Source organism: Bison bison, unplaced genomic scaffold (genome assembly GCF_000754665.1).
Source record: "Bison bison bison isolate TAMUID 2011002044 unplaced genomic scaffold, Bison_UMD1.0 scf7180017864089, whole genome shotgun sequence".
NCBI classification, from domain to species: Eukaryota; Metazoa; Chordata; class Mammalia; order Artiodactyla; family Bovidae; genus Bison; species Bison bison.
In genome coordinates, this window is record NW_011494661.1 from 3,443,372 (window position 1) to 3,468,908 (window position 25,537).

General features: G+C 39.7%; 1 protein-coding gene across 5 annotated transcripts in view; it reads right to left on the bottom strand.

Annotated features, from left to right (window-relative positions):
• The window catches only part of CADPS2 (Ca++-dependent secretion activator 2), a 375,512-nt gene that overhangs the window by 308,273 nt on the left and 41,702 nt on the right, over positions 1 to 25,537 (bottom strand). For all 5 annotated transcript variants that reach the window (XM_010838081.1, XM_010838080.1, XM_010838082.1 and 2 more), the window contains exon 4: positions 23,528 to 23,649. In XM_010838081.1, the coding sequence (XP_010836383.1) occupies positions 23,528 to 23,649 (122 nt within the window). The remainder of the gene's footprint in view (positions 1 to 23,527; positions 23,650 to 25,537) is intronic.

The window sequence follows — 25,537 nt, forward strand, 5'->3', positions numbered from 1 at the left end:
GGTGATGCCATCCAGCCATCTCATCCTCTGTCGTCCCCTTCTCCTCCTGCCCCCAATCCCTCCCAGCATCAGGGTCTTTTTCAATGAGTCAATTCTTCACATGAGGAATTATGTGAAGCATCACACACTTCAGCATCAGTCCTTCCAATGAACACCCAGGACTAATCTCCTTTAGGATGGACTTGTTGGATCTCCTTGCAGTCCAAGGGACTCTCAAGAGTCTTCTCCAACACCACAGTTCAAAAGCATCAATTCTTTGGCGCTCGGTTTTCTTCATAGTCCAACTCTCACATCCATACATGACCACTGGAAAAACCACAGCCTTAACTAGACGGACCTTTGTTGGCAAAGTAGTGTCTCTGCTTTTGAATATGTTATCTAGGTTAGTCATAACTTTCCTTCCGAGGAGTACGTGTCTTTTAATTTCATGGCTGCAATCACCATCTGCAGTGATTTTGGAGCCCCCCAAAATAAAGTCTGACATTAGGATGAATATAAAAATTAAATATAATACGTTGAATTGTGTTTATGTATTTACACTGTATTTATGTATTATACTATGCTTAAGTAAAAAATGCTAATGAAGAAGAGAGCGTGCTGAGATCAGCCTGGGGGCAAAACCTACACCGAGTTCAACTGATCTTTGAACATTATCCACATTTCTTTGGGCAGAGAAAGGCAGGGGAAAGCACCCTGTTCTCACACAGAGGCAGGCCAGTACTGCATTTCTGACCCTGACTCACCGAGGGTTCCCCCGTCACCAAGGCCATTTGAATGCTCTAATTTGCAGAAACAGTCATCTGTATTCCCTTCTTACCAGGACATTTTTACCACCTGTTTTAGATTTCCCTGTATCTGAAACAATCCAAGTAATATAAGTTGCACTGATTTTAGGATTACCCTTTCTTTTATGGCTCCACATGTCAATTGTAGTGGGAGTCCCCAGCTGAATTTCTATTCCACAGCTCTAGTACACATCACAGCTGAGTGCCCCGCTCATAATGTATTAACATGGTGCCAACATGGAAGACACGGTTGCAAAATTACCATCAACAGTAGTGGGACGCTCAGCTGCACAGAGCTGGTGATCCTTTGACAGCTGTGCTTTACCAGAGCAGATATAAATCTTCGATGGCATCAACTGAGAAACAAATCCAATGCTGATAGCAAACATGTGACAACTGAAGAATGCTGTCCATTCGTGATTGACACTGGGGCATTATTCACGTTGAAAACTACCTCTTTTGATGGAAACTAACTCTTATATCTTACCAAAAAAAATGGTCATAGGATTCGTATCATAAATTTAACATGACAAAGAAAACATCCAAGCCAAATATCAGATGGAACTCAGCAGACCAAAACATATTTGGCTTCAAAATATGTTTGTTCATGTTGTCAAGAGCATTGAATCTTTTTTCAACTATGAGCCCCCTCTTTGAGATTCTTGACTTTAAAACAGGGTGCTAAGAGAAAAGGTTTAAAGAAAGTAGAAAATGAACACAAGGTTAAAGAACCTGAAAATGAACAGAACAAAGGCTAAACAGAGAACAGTGAGTATATGGGGTGAGACAAAAGCAGAAGAACATGGTCAAGTGTTCCTATGCACAGAAGGTCAATTATTCACAATATAATCCTTCATACAGGCACCACCGTTCCCATTTTGAGGCTTTCCCTGTGGCTCAGTGGTAAAGAATCCCCTCAGTTTATGCAGGAGACATGGGTTCAATCCCTGGGTTGGAAAGATTCCCTGGAGAAGGGAATCACTACCCACTCCAATATTCTTGCCTGGAGAATTCTATGGACAGAGGAGCCTGGCAGTCCATGGAGTCACAAAGAATAGGATGTGACTGAGCAAGCATAGATGTCCCCGTTCTACCAATGAAGAAACACCTCACAGACGAAAATAGCTAGCCATGATGAGATGGTTAATCTGTGGCAATGCTGAGATCTACACTCTGATCTATCTCATTCTTTGGTTTACAGCCATGTTGTCCTCATATAGATCACCTTGAAATTAACGTTTTAAAATCCTAAAATTTGAATTTTTAAATATGCTACTTTCTTGCCAATTTATCTAATTTCTATGTATTTCTATTTTTAAATATTATAAATTCTGCTCATTAAAAAAAATATCAGCTTATTTTACCACTTCACACAAAATGCCATGCAGTCTTTCCTACTTGTGGATATTATCATTCTTCTATTTTTTCAATTGTTCTGAGGATCCTGGCAAATCCTTTACATGCACTACTCTAGCTTATTGTTCACAGCAATGTCTATGCAGTGGTTACTGTGCACATGTCTTTTCTCTGGTGGCTCAGACAGTAAAGAATCTGCATGCAATGTGGGAGACCTGGATACGATCCCTGGGTTGGGAAGATCCCCTGGAGGAGCTAATGGCAACCCACTCCAGTATTCTTGCCTGGAGTCTCCCCATGGACAGAGGAATCTGGCAGGCTACAGTCCATGGAGTTGCAAAGAGTTTGACGCCACTGAACGACTAAGCACACAGTCTTAAGATGTGTAGTCTTAAGATGCTCATCTGGTCTCCATGAAGATGTGTATCAGTGGAATTGAGCCCCAGGGATAACTCCTTGGCCGCTGGTCAGTACTACAGATTTAAGTATAGGAACAGTTAAGAATAAAGGCATCTCTTCTGACTGTCTGAGCTCAGCAGCCTAAGTCTGTAGCACGGCAACAGTAAAGTCTTCTAACCTCAGGACTCAGTCTGGCTCCAAAACACTGCATGTTCTAGAAAAGCAGCCTTCAAAGTTTGTCTCATGTACTTCCTAAAATAATTTTGAAAAATTACGTACCCTCTTCACACATTTTTAAATTGACATATAGAAATTTTAAATATAAATTTAAAGAGTTGCAAAGGGTATGATTTCTGGTGTGTTGGAAACACTGACATTTAACATGAAGCAGTGATATTATTTTTAAGTGGATTCAAGGGAATTTATCACAAAAAATGATTTCATCACCATCCATTAAAAAACATCTCTATAATTTTTCTTTAACAAAAAAATTTGATATTGTTTTTTGCTTTGAATTTTTACTTTGATTCTATCTATTCCTCATAAATTTAGAATTTTACCCTACTATATTTTAATGCTTGACAATCAACTACCACACAAGTACACTCATCTCACATGCTAGCAAAGTAATGCTTAAAATTCTCCAAGCCAGGCTTCAACAGTATGTGAACTATGAACTTATAGACGTTCAAGCTGGATTTAGAAAAGGTAGAGGAACCAGAGATCAAATTGCCAACATCTGTTGAATCATTGAAAAAGCAAGAGAGTTCCAGAAAAACATCTACTTCTGCTTTAGTGACTATGCCAAAGCCTTTGACAGTGTGGATCACAACAAACTGTGGAAAATTCTGAAACAGATGGGAATACTGGACCAACTGACCTGCCTCTTGAGAAATCTGTATGTAGATCAAGAAGCACAGTTAGAACTGGACATGGAACAACAGACTGGTTCCAAATCAGGAAAGGAGTACGTCAAGGCTGTATATTGTCACTCTGCTTATTTAACTTATATATGCAGAGTATATCATGCAAAATGCTGGGCTGGATGGAGCACAAGCTGGAATCAAGACTGCCAGGAGAAATATCAATAATCTCAGGTATGCAGATGACACCACCCTTATGGCAGAAAGTGAAGAAGAACTAAAGAGCCTTTTGATGAAAGTGAAAGAGGAGAGTGGAAACGTTGGCTTAAAACTCAATATTCTGAACACTAAGATTATGACATCCAGTCCCATCACTTCATGGCAAATAGATGGGGAAACAATGGAAACAGTGAGATACTATTTTTTTTTTTGGCTCCAAAATCACTGCAGACAGTGACTGCAGCCATGAAATTAAAAGACGCTTGCTCCTTAGAAGAAAAGCTATGACCAACCTGGACAGCATACTACAAAGCAGAGAGATTACTTTGCTGACAAAGGTCCATTTAGTCAAAGCTATGTTGTCATGTATGGATGTGAGAGTTGGACCATGAAGGAAGCTAAGCACCAAAGAATTGATGCTTTTGAACGGTGGTATTGGAAAAGACTTCTGAGAGTCTCTTGGACTGCAAGGAGATCCAACCTGTCTATCCTCAAGGAAATCAGTCCTGAATATTCGTTGGAAGGACTGATGCTAAAGCTGAAACTCCAATCCTTTGGCTACCTGAAGCTAAGAACTGACTCATTGGAAAAGATCCTGATGCTGGGAAAGATTGAAGGCGGGAAGAGAGCGGGATGACAAGAAGATGAGATGATTAGATGGCATCACCGACTTGATGGATATGAGTTTGAGTAAGCTCCAAGACTGGCGATGGACAGGGAGGCCTGGCATGCTGCAGTCCATGCGGTCACAAAGAGTCAGACACAACTGAACTGAATATTTTATTGATGCTTTTATAATTATCTGATGCAAACAGCTGACTCATTGGAAAAGTCCCTGATGCTGGAAAAGACAGAAGGCAGGAGAAGAGGGCAACAGAGGATAAGACAGCTGGATGGCCACACTGATTCAATGGACATGAACTTGGGCGAACTCTGGGAAATGATGAGTGACAGAGAAGCCTGGTGTGTTGCAGTCCACAGGGTCATGAAGAGTCAAACATGACTGGGTGATTGAACAACAACATAATTAGCTGTTGTCCAGTCACCCAGTCACATCCAAATTTTTAAAATTATCTTTACCTACATATATATAAATATGTATATAAACTTTAATTTTCTCTGATCATAAAGCCATATACGTTGTGGGGGGAGAGAGAGGAAGGAGGGAACGAATGAATGTATTTCCTTCTGGAATATAACTCAACATTATAAAAGCCCACAGATTCATCAGTTCAGTTCAGTTGCTCAGTCGTGTCCAATTCTTTGTGACTCCATGGACTTTCAGTTCAGTTCAGTCTCTCAGTCGTGTCCAACTCTTTGCAACCCCATGAATCACAGCATGCCAGGCCTCCCTGTCCATCACCAACTCCCGGAGTTCACTCAGACTCACGTCCATCAAGTCGGTGATGCCATCCAGCCATCTCATCCTCTGTCGTCCCCTTCTCCTCCTGCCCCCAATCCCTCCCAGCATCAGAGTCTTTTCCAATGAGTCAACTCTTTGCATGAGGTGGCCAAAGTACTGGAGTTTCAGCTTTAGCATCATTCCTTCCAAAGAAATCCCAGGGCTGATCTCCTTCAGAATGGACTGCTTGGATCTCCTTGCAGTCCAAGGGAGTCTCAAGAGTCTTCTCCAACACCACAGTTCAAAAGCATCAGTTCTTTGGCGCTCAGCTTTCTTCACAGTCCAACTCTCACATCCATACATGACCACTGGAAACACCATAGAATTAAAAGACACTTACTCCTTGGAAGAAAAGTTATGACCAACCTAGATAGCATATTACAAAGCAGAGACATTACTTTGCCAACAAAGGTCCGTCTAGTCAAGGCTATGGTGTTTCCAGTGGTCACAGATTCATAGTTAGCAGCAAAAAACTGAAAGCTTTTCCTCTAAGATTGAGAAGAAGATAAGGGCATCTACCACTTTTAATCAACATAATACTAGAAGTCCTATCCATAATAAAAATGAAAAAGGCAAGAAAAGTGAAAAGCATGAAAACCAGAAAGGAAAAAGTAAAACTGTTGACATATGACATAATCTCTTCAATAAATGTGCTGAGAAACCTAGATATCCATGTGCAGATGGTACATCTTACACCACACACAAACTCAACTAAAAATGGAGGAAAGACTTATAAACAAGACATAAAATCATAAAACTCCTAAAAGAAAACATAAGGGAAAGTCTCCTTGACATTAGTCTATGCAATGACTTCTTAGATATGACACTAAAAGCACAAGCTGCAAAAACGCAAAAATAGCCAAGGAGGACTGCATCAAATTAAAAGTATCTGCACAGCAAAGGAAATAATCAACAGACTGAAAAGGCAATCTATGCAATGGGAGGAAATATTTGCAAACTGTATCTCTGATAATGAGGCCATATCCAAAATATAAAGAACTTATATAACTCAATGGCAAAAGGAAAAAACCTGATCAGAAAATAGGCAAAGAACAGAAATAGATATTTCTCCAAAGAAGATATACAAATGGCTAACAGATATATGAAAAGATGCTCAACATCAGTAATCAGGAAAGTGCCATTCAAAACCACAATGAGATGTCACATTACACGTGTAAGGATGGCTATTATCTACATAACAAAAGAAAACAAGTGACTGTAAGGATGTGAAAAAGCTGGAACCCTCCTAACACTGTTCATATATAAAAAAAATGATGTCGTTGCATGGAGAACATTACTGAGGTTTGTCAAAAATTAACAGTAGATCAAGCAAATGATCCAGCAATCCCAGTTCTGAGTATATAGTCAGGGATATAAAATCTCCATCTTGAAGAGATATTTTTACTCCTATGTTCATTGCATTGGAAGGACTGATGCTGAAGCTCCAGTACTTTTGGACACCTGATGTGAAAAGCTGACTCATTGAGAAAGACCCTAATGCTGGGAAAGATTGAGGACAGGAGGAGAAGGACATGACTCAAAGGACATGAGCCTGTGCAAACTCCGGGAGATAGTGAAGGACAAGGGAAGCCTGGCGTGCTACAGTCCATGGGGTCCTAAAGAGTCAGACACGACTAACACATGTTCATGGCAGTATTATTCACAGTAGCCAACATAGGGAAACAAGTACCCATCTATAGAAAGAATATGTGTTATTCATACAACAGAATATTACACAGCCTTACAAAAGAAGGAAGTCCTGTCATTTGCAATAGCATGGAAATATTGAATGCTTGGAAGACATTACATCATTTTGGTATTTGGCAAAACTAATACAATTATGTAAAGTTTAAAAATAAAATAAAAAAAATAAATTGATATAGCCAAAAAAAAAAAAAAAGACATTACGTTAAGTGAAATAAGCCAGACACAAAAAGACAAATAGTGTATTATCTCACTTATATGTGGAATCTTAAACAAAAAATCTAACTCATAATGACAGATAGAATGTTGGTTACCAACAGCCTGGGAGGTGGAGGAAAAGGAAAGATACTGATCAAAGGGTATGAATTTTGAGTTATGAAAGGTTCAAGTACAGCATGGTGACTAATAATAATGTGTATACTTGAAATTTCTTAAGACTAGATCAAGGGTTCTCACCACACTCACACACAAAGGTGACTATGGGAGGTGATGAATATGTGAAATGATTACCATAGTTAGGTCAATTTAAAATGTTTGCACATAACAGGAATCACATTGGACATCTTAAATACATACAAAATTTGTCAAAAATAAAAATCAAAGTAAAATTCCTTCTAAATTTAGTTTATTACAATTACTATTCAAGTGATCCAAAAGAAGTATGACAAATGAATATTAATAAATATGAAAAGTAAAAATATTCATTAGAAATGCATGTCTTAATGAAATGGATAGAGCTATTTTTCCCATTATTTCATGTATATACAAATGATTGTAGCTTAATTCTACACTGAGACAGTTCAACATCAATTTTAACCCAAGTTTTCCTTCTTTCCTACAATTTCTAAGAAAATAAGTAGATGGGGCATTATTACAGCACTATCAATTTGTCCCCTTCATATTTGAATGTACAAAAATACAGTGATTGATAAGCAAAAACTATTTTTCAATCATCCAGCAGTTTAAAACTTGAATAAATCCATCAACTTTGTTGAAAGCAGAGAAATAGAAGACATCTAATTTGCAGGAGGATTTATTATATCATTGGTCAACTGTTTTCTCAAAACTACCAGGAACATTAATTTTTTTTGCTTTTTGAATGGTGATGTGGAGGTTTTCCACTCTAGGAAAAACATCATGGTAAGATTCAAGTTGGATGAGAGGTGAACCTTTCTTTTGTAAAGTTAAAGAAAGAAGTCTGAAAAGTGGGTTGAGAGAGAACTTGCACTTAGCAGGCTCTTCCCTGAAAAGAAGGGCTTCAGGGAGCAGTATTTGTGAACTAGAAGAATCATATACCAATTCTGTTAAAGCTGAACTTGTGCCTCTGTATCCCTCGGCAAGTCCTCTTGTTTACCCAAGTGGTCCCTCATCTCAGGGTATCCAGGGTAACAAAGATCTGAAAGTGCTTTTGAATTCCAGCCTCAATATGGCACACAGAAGCAGAAGAACTGGTCCTTTAAAGGGAATATGTTTCCCAAGGAACTTCTAGATAAATGGGAGCTTGGGGTGTGAGAATGAGGACTGGATATCCTGTTAATCTGGGTAGGTGCTGGCTCAAGAGTCTTACTCTGATACCTACTGAGAGACTGTATTTTTTAAAATAATCTAAATAGTAGAGAAAACATTTTAATTAGATTACAGACCACAAATGGGCCATATTATCTGTGGCTGGTGCTAGACAAGAACCAGGAGGTATCATATACAGCCTTTGTATTGAAGGAACTTCCATTTTATTAAAGGTAAAGCGGAAGTCACTCAGTCGTCTCCAACTCTTTGTGACCCCATGGACTGCAGCCCTGCCCCAGGCTCCTCTGTCTGTGGGATTCTCCATACAAGAATACTGGAGTACGGGTAGCCATTCCCTTCTCCAGGGGATCTTCCTGACCCAGGGATCAAACCTAGGTCTCCAATTTACTGTGTTGACCTAAAAGTTCATTTGGGTTTTTTCATTAACATCTTATGGAGAAAGCTGAATGAAATTTTGTTGTTGTCCAGTCACTAAGTTGTGTCTGATTCTTGATCCCATGGACTGCAGCACGCCAGGCTGCTCTGCTGCTGCTGCTAAGTCGCTTCAGTCGTGTCCGACTCTGTGCGACCCCATAGACGGCAGCCCAACAGGCTCCCCCATCCCTGGGATTCTCCAGGCAAGAACACTGGAATGGGTTGCCATTTCCTTCTCCAATGCATGAAAGTGAAAAGTGAAAGTGAAGTCGCTCAGTCGTGTCCGACTCTTTGTGACCCCATGGACTGCAGCCTACCAGGTTCCTCCATCCATGGGATTTTCCAGGCAAGAGTACTGGAGTGGGTTGCCATTGCCTTCTCCGGCCAGGCTGCTCTATCCTCTACTAATTCCCGGAGTTTGCTCAGATTCATGTCCATTGAGTTGGTGATGCTATCTAACCATCTCATCCACTGCCGCCCTCTTTCTCCCTTCAGGCCAACCCAATATGTGAGCCATCTGCTGAGAAAACTAGATTCAAGCAGGAAGAGGACTTGTGGGTAACATTATTAAAGCAGTGGCTCAGGGGAAGAGGAAAAAAGGTGGCTACAGAATGCATTATTCTAGAAAAGAAGAGCGTGAGGTCAGAAGTTCTGGGCAGCAGGGGGTGTTTCTCCAAGGAACTGCACCAGAGAAAGGTTAAATGTGGACATTTTCCATGATAGAAGGCATCTACTAACCAAGAGAGGACCACAGAGAGCGCTTATATATTAATACAATGGCATTTTGCCCCTTCACCTCTTCCCTCCTCCAGCCTACCCAAAATTGGTAGAAAAGAACATACGAGCAGGCAAAAACAAAATGCAAGTGAGGAACAGACAACAGTACCCTTTCCCCAGGACGGGTTTCTGGGCATGCTGGGAGGAAAGAAAGGAAAAGAATGTGACAGTGAAAGCGTTAGTCGTTCAGTCATGTCTGACTCTTTGCAATCCCACGTTCTGTAGCCCACCAGGTTCCTCTGTGAATGGAATTCTCCAATTCAGGGCATCTTTCTGACCCAGGGATTGAACCCGGGTCCCTGCATTGCAGGCAGATGCTTTACCATCTGAGCCACTGGGAAGCCACCAAGGGAAATCTTACCCTTTTGAAATGGGTAGGTTTTGATTTAAAGTGATAGGGAAATTTGAACACCTAAACATGTTATTTGACACCTGAAAAGTGGTTCAGAGTGTAAAGCATCTGCTTGCAATGCAGGAGACCCAGGTTTCATCTCTGGGTTGGCAAGATACCCTGGAGAAGAAAATGACAAACCCACTCCAGTATTCTTGCCTGGAGAATTCCATGGACAGAGGAGCCTGGTGGGCTACAAGCCCATGGGGTTGCAAAAAGCTGGACACAATCAAGCAACTAACACTCTCACTTTCAAACATGTTATTGGATGGGCAGCAAAGCTCTGGTTTCTGCTAAGATCTCTCCCACTAGAACAGGAGGGTATTTCTGGAGCACATCTGACAGCAGTACCATGAGAAAAGTTGTTTGCTACTTACACTCTGTGAAATGTTTTCCACTCAATAAATTGGCTGCATAGATCAAATAATGATGAAAATAGCTCCAAAACATTTCTCTGGAACAAAGTCAAGGATTATAAGGGAACGTCAGGGGCTTCCCTGATAGCTCATTTGGTAAAGAATCTGCCTGCAATGCAGGAGATGCCAGTTCGATTCCTGGGTCAGGAAGATCCACTGGAGAAGAGATAGGCTACCCACTCCAGTATTCTTGGGCTTTCCTTGAGGTTCAGCTGGTAAAAAAAAAATCCACCTGCAATGCAGGAGACCTGGGTTCGATCCCTGGGTTGGGAAGATCCCCCAGAGAAGGGAAAGACTACTCACTCCAGTATTCTGGCTTAGAGAATTCCACAGACTGTGTAGTCCATGGGGTCTCAGAGAGTTGGACATGACTGAGCAACTTTCACTTTCTTTTCATTTTACTTACAAACTGTAAATCCCTCCTTGAGATGTTGAGACTCATAGATACACACTTTCTCCCGAGCTCTCTCAAGGGTGTTTTCCATTAGTGCTTTTCACCAAGCATCTGGAATCTTAATCCATCATGCTTTCCCTCTAATTCAGATGCCACCAATGATCAGGATCCACACATTAGCTTCTTTTACTTCCAAATAATCTCTCAATGAATGTAATTTCTGTATTTGGCCAATGTCTGTCTCTTTAGGCTTCATTTTCTTCTGCACCAGTAGCATGAGTTTGAGAAAAATGTTATTTCTGGCAAATTTATTTAAGAGGAGAGAATATCGTATTTTTAAAGATGAAAATGAGAAAAATGAAATGTGTGTGGTTTGTGTTTTCCTTTTGATGCATTAAGAATAGGCATATTTTTGACAGATGATTTTCAAATGTAGTATATTCTATCTTTCGTGAGCAAGAGTAGCTGGATAAAGAATAACACTTCAAAACTAACTTTGGCCTTAGTAGATACTAAAATGGAAACAACTATGTTTTTTTGAAAAAATATGGTTACCTTTCTCTTGGTTTATTTTTATTTAATCTCTCTTAAACATGTGTCCCAGTAGCTTGTAATTCTGTTAAGCTTCCCATAAGTGGCAATAATCTTTCAATAGTTTGACAGATTATTATAATTCTGGTTCAGAATTTAAAGTTTCCAGAAGCAAGTACTAAAGTCTGCGTTTCCCATCATTTCCATGAGGTAGAAGAATGTTCTGTTCCAATAAGCATAAATATATTTGTCTAATGACACAACTCAATAGCTTTTCTTACTGTTCCTTGCCTTTCTATTTTATTATTTGCTTTGATGGGGGTCAGGGACAGAGACCTATTAACCTTCAAGTGTCTTTAATAAGAGAGTACCACTGGATGAGAGAGAGAGGGGGTATCGCAAAAAACAGTGCAGTTTCCCAGGATCTTTTCTGTGTGTGGCAAGAACATTTAACAAGAGATCTACCCCTTAAAGAACTTTTAGGAGAACAATACAGTATTGTTAACTATGGGTATAACTACAGACAGCAAATCTCTTGAATTTTAGTCACCTTGCATATTTGAAACATTATATTGGTTGCATTGGAGAAGGAAAAGGCAACCCACTCCAGTACTCTTGCTTGGAGAATCCCATAGACAGAGGAGCCTGGTGGGCTACAGTCCATGGGGTCACAAAGAGGTGGACATGACTGAAGTGACTTAGCATGCACTCCTTGAAAAGTAACTTCCCATTCCCAGCTCCCAGAAGTTCCTGATTTGTTTTTTTAAAATGAATTTCCTTGCATTTATTTCCCCAGAACCAAGATCTACCTTGGCCTTCCATAGGGTACCATTAGCTCTTATGTTTTACGCACTCGAAGAATGCTCATTGTCTGTAGGGCAAGTGTGTAAGTGTGCAAAGATCACCACATATGAAGAGATTGGTGACCACTACATGACAACAAGAAGTCACTCCCTGTCCCTTCCAGCATCAGCCTGTTGTCTGACTATCTCTCTACTTCCATTCAGATGGTATCATTAAGGGTATGGGCTAAAACTGAAATAATGAAATATCTCAAAATGGTAAAAAGCTATAAAAGTGGAGCAACAATGCTGTACGTTATTACAGAGAACCAAACTTTCCCAGGTTCACTGAGAGACTATGAAACGACGAATTTTCTCGACTGACGATACCATTTGTCTACATTCCCCTCATCTCTATTAAAAAAGAAAACAAAGGTACAAATAAAGCTTCAATAGATGACTACCACTCTTCACGAATCAGACTTGTCTATAAACATCGTTTTTATTAGATCCCAGGTTCTATTATTCTAAGTTATGTACCGACCTCACACGCTATTTTCTACCTAATTGCTGGCAGGAAATCTGAATTATAGGAATGAAATAGGCAATGGCTAGAAATCCTAATTACATTTATTGGGAATATGGACTAAATAAGGCACTTTACTATCAGACAGAAGGATGAATCGATCTCCAACAAAGCACAAATTGTTAAACAGTAAAATTCAGAAAAATTGTCCAAGGCATAATTCACTATTATGATGGAGGAGATAAATCCGTTTCCTGTTGAGTAAGATGAATTCAAGATAAAAGTAACCACATTGCTGAAAAGCTGCAGTTGGTCAGCATTTAGGAGATACATCTTTAAGGAAATTTGTGCTAGGAACAATAATAAACACATCCTTTAGTTCTTACAAATTAACTCAGAATTCATGAGGAAACGCGCATAAGATATTTCCGCCAAATTTCCCTGTGGTAAGAGTAATAAAAAGGACTGTCCGTGCATTAAGTCGCTTTAGTCGTGTCTAATTCTTTGCAACCCTGTGGACTGTAGCCCACCAGGCTCACCTTTCCATGGGATTCTCCAGGTAGGAATACTGGAGTGGGTTGCTATTTCCTCCTCTAGGAAATCCTCCTGATTCAGGGACTAAACCTGGGATATAGGTTAAATCTCCTGCAATGGCAGGTTGGATGTTTACCACTAGTGCCACCTGGGAAGCCCCCAAGAAAATAGTATTGAAGGCTTACTGTAATATTTTCTAACTCACAAATATTTTAATTCATTTAAAGTGTCCATGTGTAATTTTCCTAGTATAGCATCTCTTTATGAATACATTCTGAATTTATTAGAAATTAAATAGGAAGCATTTTTTGAAAATTTTACTATTTGTGACACAAGTTATTGTTAAAATAACTATATAAAAATTAACTCATTTCATTGAACAAATATTTAAGTATCAATTAAATACACTTTGTAGAGATTATGCCAAGAGAAAAAAAAGCCAGATACAAAAGACTATATTTTACATATCATTTATATGAAATGTTCATAAAAAAATTATAGAGCTAGAAAGCATATGAGTGGTTTCCTGGAACTGAGTAAGACTGCAAATGGGAATGAAGCAATTTTGTGAAATAATGTGTTCTGAAACTGAATTGTGATGATAGCACAAGTGTATAAATATATTAAAAATCATCTAAATTTCAATAAAAGAAGAGCCACCAGGGAAGTTTTATATATAAATTATACATCAGTAAAACTTGAAAAAAAAAAAGATTCTTTAAAAACATCATGGTATTGAGCTTCTAAGGGCCTTTGCACTCCCTTAAGAACTCATGGAGTGCTAGAGTAGGGTAGTGTTTATGAACCCTCCAAATTAATATGCTAACACCCTAATCCCCAATGTGATTTTACTTGGAGGCAGGGCCTCTGGGAGGTAATTGGGCTCAGATGAGGTCATGTGGGGAGAGATCCATGAAAATATGGCTGTCCTTTAAGAAGATGAAGAGAAATGAGATGGTTCTCTTCACTATGTGAAGACACAGCAAGAAGGCAGCCTTCTGTAAAGCAGGTTTTCACCAAGAACCTAACCTAGCAGGGCTCATGGTTCATTATGTAATCAGAATTAGTAATCACAAAAGACCTACAAACAAAAATCCAACCCCTGATGGTCCCATTGGTAATTCTACCAAACACATAAATGATAATTAATACCAATTTTTCATACCCTTCCAAGAAGTTTTTATGAGGCCAATATAAACCCAGACAGAAGTCACCAGGAATGGGTACTACAGACCAATCTCTTATGAACATAGATTTAAAAAATCCTCAACAAGATACTAGAACACTTAATCCAGTAACAAAAAGAATTACATATCATGACCAAGTGGCAATTACATCAGAAATGCAAGGTTGGTTTAACACCCCCAATACCATATAATGCAATGTACCATACTGATAGAATAAAAGGCAAATACCACATGATCATCTCAACAGAAGCAAAGAAGACAACTGACAAAGTCCAACACTCTTTCATGGAAAAAAAATCCACTCAAACTAGCAATAGAAAAGAGTTTCCTCAAACAGATAAGGGGTATCTATTAAAAAGGCACAGCTAACATCATGTTTAATGATGAAAGACTATGCTTTTCCCCATAATCAACAATAAAAGAATGTACATTCTTGCCACTTCTATCTAACATTGTACTGAAGGAGCTAGGGCAATTATGCAAAAAATTAAAAAGAATTCAGATTGGACAATAAGAAGTAAAAGAATCATTATTTGCAAATGTCATGTTAAATAGAGAAAAGTCTAATAAATCCAGTAAAAATCATTAGAATAAACAAGTTCAGTAAGGGTACATCATATGGAAGTAATATATAAAAATCAACTGTATTTCTATACACTTGCAATAAATAATCCAAAAATAAATTTAAATGAACAATTCCATTAATAATGACATCAAAAAGAATTAAATACTAGAAATAAACTTAACCAAAGAAGTAAAAAACATATCTTGAAAACTACAAAACACTGGAAAAAAATTATAGATTCAGAAATGCAAAGACATCCCATGTTCCTCAGTAGGAAGACTTAATATTGTTAAGATGGCAATATGCTCCAAATTGACCCCAGGTCCATTACAATTCCTATCTGAATCTTAGCTGGTGATATTTACAAAGTTTTTGCAGAAATTTACAGTGAACCTAAAACTAATATGCAAAATCAGAATAGCCAAAATAATCCTGAAAAAGAATGTATTTGGAAGACACACGCACTTGATTTTAAAACTTAATACAAAGCAATGGTAAACAAGATAATGTGGTACTAGCATAAGAATAAACATAAAGATGTATCATTAGAATACTTTTGAGATTGAGAGTACATAAATAAACCCATATATCTATGGTCAAGTGATTTCCAGAAGGGTACCAAGAATACTGAATGGACAAGTAGTTTCTTCAATAAAGGTGTTGGGACAACTGGATTGTCATACACAAGAGAAGGAAGTTATACCCTACATGAAAAGTTAAGTAGCTCAGTCATGTCCGACTCTTTGCAACCCCATGGACTGTAACCTACCAGGCTCCTCCCTCCATGGGATTCTCCAGGCAAGACTACTGGAGTGGGTTGCCACTTCCTTCTCCAGGGGATCTTCCCAACCCAGGGATCAAACTTTGGTCTCCCGCATTGCAGGCAGATGCTTTAAACTCTGAGCCTCCAGGGAAGCCCTACATACCCTACATACTATGTACCAAAATTAGCTTAAAATGGATCAATGACCTAAATATAAAAGCTGAAATCATGACAGTGTAGGCAAAAAAACACAGGAATAAATAAATGTATGTGACCTTGGATTTGGCACTAGATTCTAAGATACAACACCAAAAGCACAAGCAACAAAAACTAGATAAAACTTATGCTTCAAAAGATTTTTACCAACAAAGTAAAAAGACAATGCATGAATGGAAGAAAACATTTGCAAATCATATATATATATATATATGTATATATAGGTATATATATACGTATATATATATATATATATGTTTGGGGTCTAGTATCTCAGTGATCAGTGCAAAGAATAGAGGAAAACAATAGAATGGGAAAGACTAGAGATCTCTTCAAGAAAATTAGAGACACCAAGGGAACATTTCAGGCAAAGATGGGCTCAATAAAAGACAGAAATGGTAGGGACCTAACAGAAGCAGAAGATATTAAGAAGAGGTGGCAAGAATACACAGAACTGTACAAAAAAGATCTTCTTGACCCAGATAATCACAACGGTGTGATCACTTACAGAGCCAGACATCCTGGAATGTGACATCAAGTAGACCTTAGGAAAAGCATCACTATGAACAAAGCAAGTGGAGGGGATGGAATTACAGTTGAGCTATTTCAAATCCTAAAAGCTGATGCTGTGAAAGTGCTGCACTCAATATGCCAGCACATTTGGAAAACTCAGCAGTGGCCACAGGACTGGAAAAGGTCAGTTTTCATTCCAAACCCTAAGAAAGGCAATGCTAAAGAATGCTCAAACTACCACACAATTGGACTCATCTCACATGCTAGCAAAGTAATGTTCAATATTCTCCAAGCCAGGAGAAGCCTCTTGAGAGTATTGTGGACTACAAGGAGATCCAACTAGTCCATCCTAAAGGACATCAGTCCTGGGTGTTCACTGGAAGGACTGATGTTGAAGCTGAAACTCCAATATGTTGGCCACCTGATGAGAACAGCTGACTCATTTGAAAAGAAACTGATGCTGGGAAAGATTGAGGGCAGGAGGAGAAGGGGATGACAGAGGATGAGATGGTTGGATGGCATCACCGACTCGATGGATATGGGTTTGGGTGAACTCCAGGATTTGGTGATGGACAGGGAGGCCTGGCGTGTTGCGGTACATGGGATCACAAAGAGTCGGACATGACTGAGCGATTGAACTGAACTGAGGCTTCAACAGTACGTGAACCGTGAACCTCCAGATGTTCAAGCTGGAATTAGAAAAGGCAGAGGAACCAGGGATCAAACTGCCAACATCCACTGGATCATCGAAGAAGCAACAGAGTTCCAGAAAAACATCTATTTCTGCTTTATTGACTATGCCAAAGCCTTTGACTATGTGGATCACAATAAACTGTGGACATTCCTCAAGAGATGAGAATACCAGATCACCTGACCTGCCTCTTGAGAAGTCTGTATGCAGGTCAAGAAGCAACAGTTAAAACTTGACATGGAACAACAAACTGGTTCCAAATATGAAAAGGAGTACGTCAAGGCTGTATACTGTCACCATTCTTATTTAAATTATATGAAGAGTACACTGTGAATAACGCTGGGCTGCATGAAGCACAAGCTGGAAATAAGACTGCCAGGAGAAGTATCAATAAACTCCGATATGCAGATGACACCACCCTTATGGCAGAAAGTGAAGAACTAAAGAGCCTCTTGATGAAAGTGAAAGAGGAGAGTAAAAAAGTTGGCATAAAGTTCAACATTCAGAAAACAAAGATCATGGCATCCGGTCTCATCACTTCATGGCAATAGATGAAGAAATAGTGGGAACAGTGGCAGGCTTTATTTTCTTGGGCTCCAAAATCACTGCAGATGGTGACTGAAGCTATGAAATAAAAAGATGCTTACTCCTTGGAAGAAAAGTTATGACCAACCTAGACAGCAATATTAAAGAGCAGAGACATTACTTTGCCAACAAAAGTCCATCTAGTCAAGGCTATGGTTTTTCTAGTAGTCATGTATGGATGTGAGAGTTGGACAATAAAGAAAGCTGAGTGCAGAAGAATTGATGCTTTTGAACTGAGGTGTTGGAGAAGACTCTTGAGACTCCCTTTGGACTGCAAGGAGATCCAACCAGTCCATCTTAAAGGAAATCAGTCCTGAATATTCATTGGAAGGACTGATGTAGAAGCTGAAACTCCAATCCTTTGGCCACCTGATGCGAAGAGCTGACTCATTTGAAAAGACCGTGATGCTGGGAAAGATTGAAGGCAGGAGCAGAAGGGGACGACAGAGGATGAGATGGCTGGATGGCATCATTGACCCAATGGACATGAGTTTGCTTAAACTCTGAGAGTTGCTGATGGACAGGGAGGCCTCACGTGCTGCAGTCCATGGGGACATGACTGAGCGACTGAACTGACTGAATTGAACTGATCTAGTATATAAATAGCTCTTTCAAGTTAATAACCAAAGGGCAAACAACTCAAAAAATAGCCAAGAATTTGAATAGACATTTCTTTCTCTAAAGATGGCTAATACAGGATATGAAAAGATGCTCAAGATCATTAATCATTCAGTTCAGTTCAGTTTAGTCGCTCAGTCATGTCTGACTCTTTGTGACCTCATGAATCACAGCATGCCAGGCCTCCCTGTCCATTACCAACTCCCAGATTTCACCCAAACTCATATGCATCGAGTCGGTGATGCCATCCAGCCATCTCATCCTCTGTCGTCCCCTTCTCCTCCTGCCCCCAATCCCTCCCAGCAACAGGGTCTTTTCAAATGAGTCAAGTCTTCGCATGAGGTGGCCAAAGTATTGGAGTTTCAGCTTTAGCATCAGTCCTTCCAAAGAACACCCAGGATTGGTCTCCTTTAGGATGGACTGGTTGGATCTCCTTGCAGTTCAAGGGACTCTTGAGAGTCTTCTCCAGCACCACAGTCCAAAAGCATCAATTCTTCAGCACTCAGCTTTCTTCACAGTCCAACTCTCATCAGAGAAGAGCAAATCAAACCCACAAAGTACTACTTAACTCTTACTAGGACCGCTATATACTTATTTTTTTAAAAGGCCAAACAACAAGCACTGGTGAGCATATGAAGAAATTTAACTCTTCATTGCTGGTGGGAAAGTAAAATGGTACACTGTGAATAGGCATTTTGATGGATCATCAAAAACCTGAATGATATATCATTCAGCAATTCCATTCCTAGCTATATATACCCAAAAGAACTGAAAACAGGAACTCCAATGGATATTTGTATACCAGATTTACTTGAAGCATTAGCCACAGTAGCCAAAAGGTAGAAACAACACAAGTGTCATTAGCCTACATGGATAAACTAAATTTGGCATATACATACAATGGAATACCATTCATCCATAGAAAGGAATGAAGTCCTGACACATGCCACAAGATGGATGAACACTGAAAAACATGCTAAGTGAAAGAAGCCAGTCACAAAAGAACACATATTATATGACATTTACATGAAATGTCCTGAACAGGCGAATCTATAGAGACAGAAAGCCAGTAAGTAGTTGGTTGGGCTGAGGTGATTTGAGGTTGATATGTAAAAGTAAAGGGTTTCTTGGGACTACCTTGGTGGTCCAATGGTTAAGATCTCAAGTCTCCACTGCAGGAGGCATGGGTTCAATCCCTAGTAGTGGAACTGGAAAAGGTCAGTTTTCATTCCATTCCCAAAGAAAGGAAAGGCCAAAGAATGTTCAAACTATTGCACTAATCCCACATGCTAGCAAAGTAATGCTCAAAATTCTCCAAGCCAGGCTTCAACAGTATGTGAACCATGAACTTCCAGATGTTCAAGCTTGATTTAGAAAAGGCAGAGGAACCAGAGATCAAATTGCCAACACCCGTTGTATCATCGAAAAAGCATGAGAGTTCCAGAAAAACGTCTATTTTTGCTTTAGTGACTAAGCTAAAGCCTTTGACTGTGTGGGTCACAATAAACTGTGGAAACTTCTGAAAATGATGGGAATACCACAGCACCTCACCTGCTTCCTGAGAAATCTGTATGCAGGTCAGGAAGCAACAGAACTGGACATGGAACAACAGACTGGTTCCAAATTGCTAAAGGAATAAGCCAAGGCTGTATATTGTCAACCTGCTTATTTAACTTATATGCAGAGTACATCATGCAAAATGCCAGGCTGGCTGAAGCACAAGCTGGAATCAAGATTGCCAGGAGAAATATCAATAACCTCAGATAAACAGGTGATACCACCCTTGTGGCAGAGAGTGAAGAACTAAAGAGCCTCTTGATGAAAGTGAAAGAGGAGAGTGAAAAAGCTGGCTCAAAACTCAGCATTCAGAAGACTAAGATCATGGCATCAGGTCCCATCACTGGATGGCAAATAGGGCAAACAGTGGACACAGTGAGACTTTATTTTTTGGGCTCCAAAATCACTGCAGACGGTGACTGAAGTGAAGTGAAGTGGTCACTCAGTCGTGTCTGACTCTTTGTGACCCCATGGAGTGTAGCCCGCCAGGCTCCTCTGTCCATGGGATTCTCCAGGCAAGAATACTGGAGTGGGTTACCATTTCCTTCTCCAGGGGATCTTCCCTACCCAGGGATTGAACCCAGGTCTCCCGCATTGGAGGCAGACGCTTTAACCTCTGAGCCACCAGGGAACAGCCATGTAATTAAAAGACACTTGCTTCTTGGAAGAAAAACTATGACCAACATAGACTGCATATTGAAAAGCAGAGACTTTGCCAAACAACAGTCTGTCCAGTCTAAGCTATGGTTTTATCAGTCGTCATGTGTGGATGTGAGTTCAGTTCAGTTCAGTCACTCAGTCATGTCTGACTCTTTGTGACCCATGGAGTGCAGCATTCCAGGCCTCCCTGTCCATCAGCAACTTCCAGAGTTTACTCAAACTCATGTCCACTGAGTCAGTGATGCCATCCAACCATCTCATCCTCTGTTGTCCCGTTCTGCTTTATAGTCCAACTCTCACATCCTTACATGACTACTGGAAAAACCGTAGCCTTGACTAGATGGACCTTTGTTGGCAAAGTAATGTCTCTGCTTTTTAATATGCTGTCTAGGCTGGTCATAACTTTCCTGCCAAGGAGTAACAGTCTTTTAATTTTTGGCTGCATTCACCATCTGCAATGATTTTGGAGATAAAAAAAAATGTATGTGAGAGTTGGATCATAAAGTAAGATGAGCGTGGAAGAATTGATGCTTTTGAACTGTGGTGTTGGAGAAGACTCTTGAGAGTCCCTTGGACTGCAAGGAGATCCAACCAGTCCATCCTAAAGGAAATCAGTCCTGAATATTCATTGGAAGGACTGATTCTGAAGCTGAAACTCCAATCCTTTGGCCACCTAATTTGAAGAACTGACTCACTGGAAAAGACCCTTATGCTGGGAAAGATCGCAGGCAGGAGGCAAAAGGGACGAAAGAGAATGAGACGGTTGGATGGCATCATCGACTCGATGGACGTGAGGTTGAATAAGCTCCAGGAGTTGCTGATGGACAGGGAAGCCTGGTGTGCTGCAGTCCATGGGGTTGCAAAGAGTTGGACAGAACTCAGTGAATGAACTGAAGGGGAACTAAGATCCAACAGGCCACATGGTATGGTCAAGTAATAAAAAATAAATAAAGCTTTTAAAAAAGAGATTTTCTTTTCGAGGTGATGAGTATGCTTTAAAATTGACAGCGGTTGCATAACACTGTGAATGTAGTTAAACAGCTAATATTTTAAAACAAATACCAAACCTCTCTCTTGACTCCATATGCCCTCCTAGAAATGGTTCCAATCTCCCTTTCCATCTCAAATAGCCTCTTCCTGAGAGGTTTTAACCTCTTAAAAAGCTGTTTATCCTCCTTATTTTCACTTCATTGTCATATTATAAATCAATTCTATTTGGCTGCAGGAATAAACACAACACCCTTTAATATTTACTGTGACAAGGCATAAAAGTAAGCTCAGGCACACAAATTGGTAAATTCTGGCTGAGTGTCTACTAGGTACTAGGATATAAGACTGATAGGACAAGAGTTCTGTTCAAACGGAGAGAGGAGCGACTTTCCTGGTGGTCCAGTGGCTAAGACTCCACACACCCAATGCAGGGGGCTTGGATTCTACCCCTGCTTGGGGAACTACACTCCACATGCAACAACTAGTACTTTGCATGCTGCTGCTGCTGCTGCTAAGTCGCTTCAGTCATGTCCGACTCTGTGCAACCCCACAGATGGCAGCCCACCAGGCTCCCCCGTCCCTGGGATTCTCCAGGCAAGAACACTGGAGTGGGTTGCCATTTCCTTCTCCAATGCATGAAAGTGAAAAGTGAAAGTGAAGTCACTCAGTCATGTCCGACTCTTAGAGACCCCATGGACTGCAGCCTACCGGGCTCCTCTGCCCATGGGAATAGTTTGCGTGCTGCAACTAAAAAAAAAAAATATATATATATATATATATCCATCCTGCATGCTGCAGTGAAGATCGAAGATCCTTATGTGCCTCAACCAAGGCCTAGTGCAGCCAAATACGTTTTTTTTTTTTTTCAAAAAAGACAGAGGAAGGGAAACAATACAAAATACACAGATGAGAAACCATTAATTTAAAAATTATAAAGTGATGAGTCAGAAAATATCCACTTAGCAATGGGTTATCTAAAGGAATGAATAGTGCTCAGCAAATGATTATTTCTCAATACTAAAGATCAGCTTTAAAAAGATAAGAGGCAAAGTCACTGCAGGCAGAGGAAAAAGCAAGTGCCATGACGAGAGAAGGTTGAGAGGTAGAGGAACTTCATGAGGTCCAGGGAGGTGGAAGAGTGACTGACCAGAGGAACAGAGGGGTAAGGTGAGGTCCCGGAGGTAAGGTGAGACTGGCCAGGGGTACACCTGTAGGGTTTTGTAAGGCAAGATGAGAAGTTTCAGCTTGCTTCTTCTCAACCCTGTAACAGTCTGTGCACATCTGTTCTGTTACTCGTAATCCTCTGCGTACCTCCTTTGACTCCCTCTGCTCTAAGAAAAATCAAAGTTTCCTATTCATCTCTGTCTATCCAGTGCCTAGCCAGTGATTAGCCAGAAGCTCAGAAGGTGAGGTTTCCTGAATGAAGACTCCACATATGGACACCATAATAAGGCAAAAATGCCAAGTCCTGTAAAGAAATTCTGAATGAAATTTAAATAGAATTAAAAAAATGTTATAGAAAGGCAGTGTGCAGATTAAGGCCAGGGGATCTTCATTTGAATTCTTCTGGCCAACGTAAGGTTATTTCTACCAGAGGTTGTGATGTGTTGCAAGTTTGAAATCAGTTAAACAGAACATCTTCCAAACTTAATTACACTCATTCCCAGCATCTGAAACATAAAACTGCCAGCAGTGAACAGCATTAGCATCTCCAGTGACTGCTCGGTAGTCATGAACTGGTTCTCTAACTCAAGCCTACTCACTGGAGCATCCCAAGACATCACCCACAACATCTACCTCAGCACCGCCACTGAAATGGAAAAGCTATAGATATTATATTACTAGTAACTGAAATAGAACTACCTTTTTAAATAACACATGATAACACATGCTTTCCTTACGAATGACTGACAAACATTTAATTGCCTAATAATTAGTTTCACATATGCATGCTGGATTTTCTGTTTGCACTACACAGGGGATTCTGCTATAGCTCTAATTACAGTCTCATTATTCAGAAAGGCACACACTGATTGTAATACAGTTGAGACAAAGGTAGCCAAGTAACAGTTTCAGAGTGCAAAACCACACAATTCTGCAAATCGATAAGGCACGTTTCTTTGGGAGGGAAGGAAAACACATTCTTTTCCCAGCGGGCTTACTGTGGCCTTGAGGCTTCCGCCTGGTCTGTCTGCAGTTTCTCTCCTCCTTCCACTTCCATTGTACAGTAAACAACTCGATTGGGAGCGACTGACCTCAAACCTTGCACTTCCATTATGACAATCTAAAGACAAGAAAAATGTTTCACAGATTTGTCAAATTGACAACATTTAGCAACAGAGACAGCAGCATGAACTACAATTAGAGAGACCAATTGATATAATTATCTGACAATCTCAATGGTATTTTATCTTCTTTATAATCCATCTTTATTCATGGACGGTATAGTACATAACGTTTTGAAAAAGTCAGGTATCTGAAGATGCATCTCCTACCAGCAATTAAGTTAAAGTCTCTAGATATGAGCCACAATGAAGTGAGATAAACACTCAGATCCTACAAAACAATTTTGGCAGGTCTGCATGAGGTAAGGCAGAATGATGAAAATGCAGTAAATATGTTACAAGAATACAGGTTGAATTCCATATAAGGTGACTGCTAGGCATTGTCACCATCACACCGATTCACAGATAATCAATACATGGCATCAGAAAATGTCCATACTCATTCATATGACTATCAGCATTTACAAAAGAATTTTCTTTATGGCCAACGTATATCTTATGAAAATATAAAAAATATAACTTGCCAAGAAGATCTTACTATTAACCAGACAAGGGAAACTATTTTCCCAATCCATTAATTTGATAAAGTCTACTGGAAAAGAGTAGAAAGACTGATATTAGCTTATATATTCGTAACTCCTGGGGAGAAGGAAAACATACTTTTCAAGTGTGCTTTTTATCTTTGTATAAAAGGCCGCCAATCTTAAAATATTGTAACTTAACATTCTCACTGGATATACATATAAAATATGAATACTGCTGAATATTATTTACTATAGCCTTTTAAAAATATCTGCATCATGAATTTTCCTAAATTTTCAACATCCATAAAATATATTCAATGGCATTCATTGAATATATTTATTCAATAAAAAATACATATATTTTATTGATCTCCTGTTGTATATGTACAAACAAGATTAACAGCATTCATGCCATGTAGCTACCAAAATATCCACTAAAAATGAATGTATCATTTACTGATTTTTTAAATACATTACTAAATCAGTATACCTTTTGTAGAGTTATGATATGAACCTTGAGGCAAAAAGTCTCAAAGAAACAAATCATCTTAATAGAACTTTTTTTCCTTTTAGTTCTGGTACAAGATTTTTTTGTAAATACAAATACCTACTGTTTTGTTTTTCCATAAAAAACATATTGGGAAACTGATCACCAAAAATACAAGTCAAATTCAGAAGCATTTTCTTCCCTCAGCCACGGCTTTTATCATTTTGTCATACGGAAATGCATACCAACATATGAATAAAAATAAACACAATGAAAACAGACTGTGAGAATGAATAGATAATAGTAACAGTGTTCACAGCTGCTCTAACACTCAAGGAAGCTGAGGTGAAGTACTAAACATGAAACAGAATTGAGTACACTAGATAAATCTAGAAATCTCGATGGCACGAGTTCACATTGTATCTGTCCTGCATTTCTTTCCTTTGTGTGTTTAATAGCTAGAGTGTAAGAGAGAACAAAGGAAGCATCTGCTTACCATTATTTCCGTTACCGCTACTACAAGCTATGCTATAAACAGGACAACCTAAACCAGATGACTGTGAAACAGTCTTCTGCCCCTCCAAACAACACTCCCTTCTGTGTTGGGAACATTCTCTCCTGCAGGACCGCCACTTTCAAAAGATGTAACTTCTATTGTGAATCCATGCACGCGTGCCTGCTTAGATTCTCAGTTGTGTCCGACTCTTTGTGACCTCACGTAGCCCGCCAGGCTCCTCTGTCCATGGGATTCTCCAGGCAAGAATGGAGACTGGGTTCCCATGCCCTCCTCCAGGGCATCTTCCCTACCCAGGGATAGAACCTGCATCTCCCATGTCTCCTGCATTGCAGGCAGATTATTTACCCGCCGAGACACTG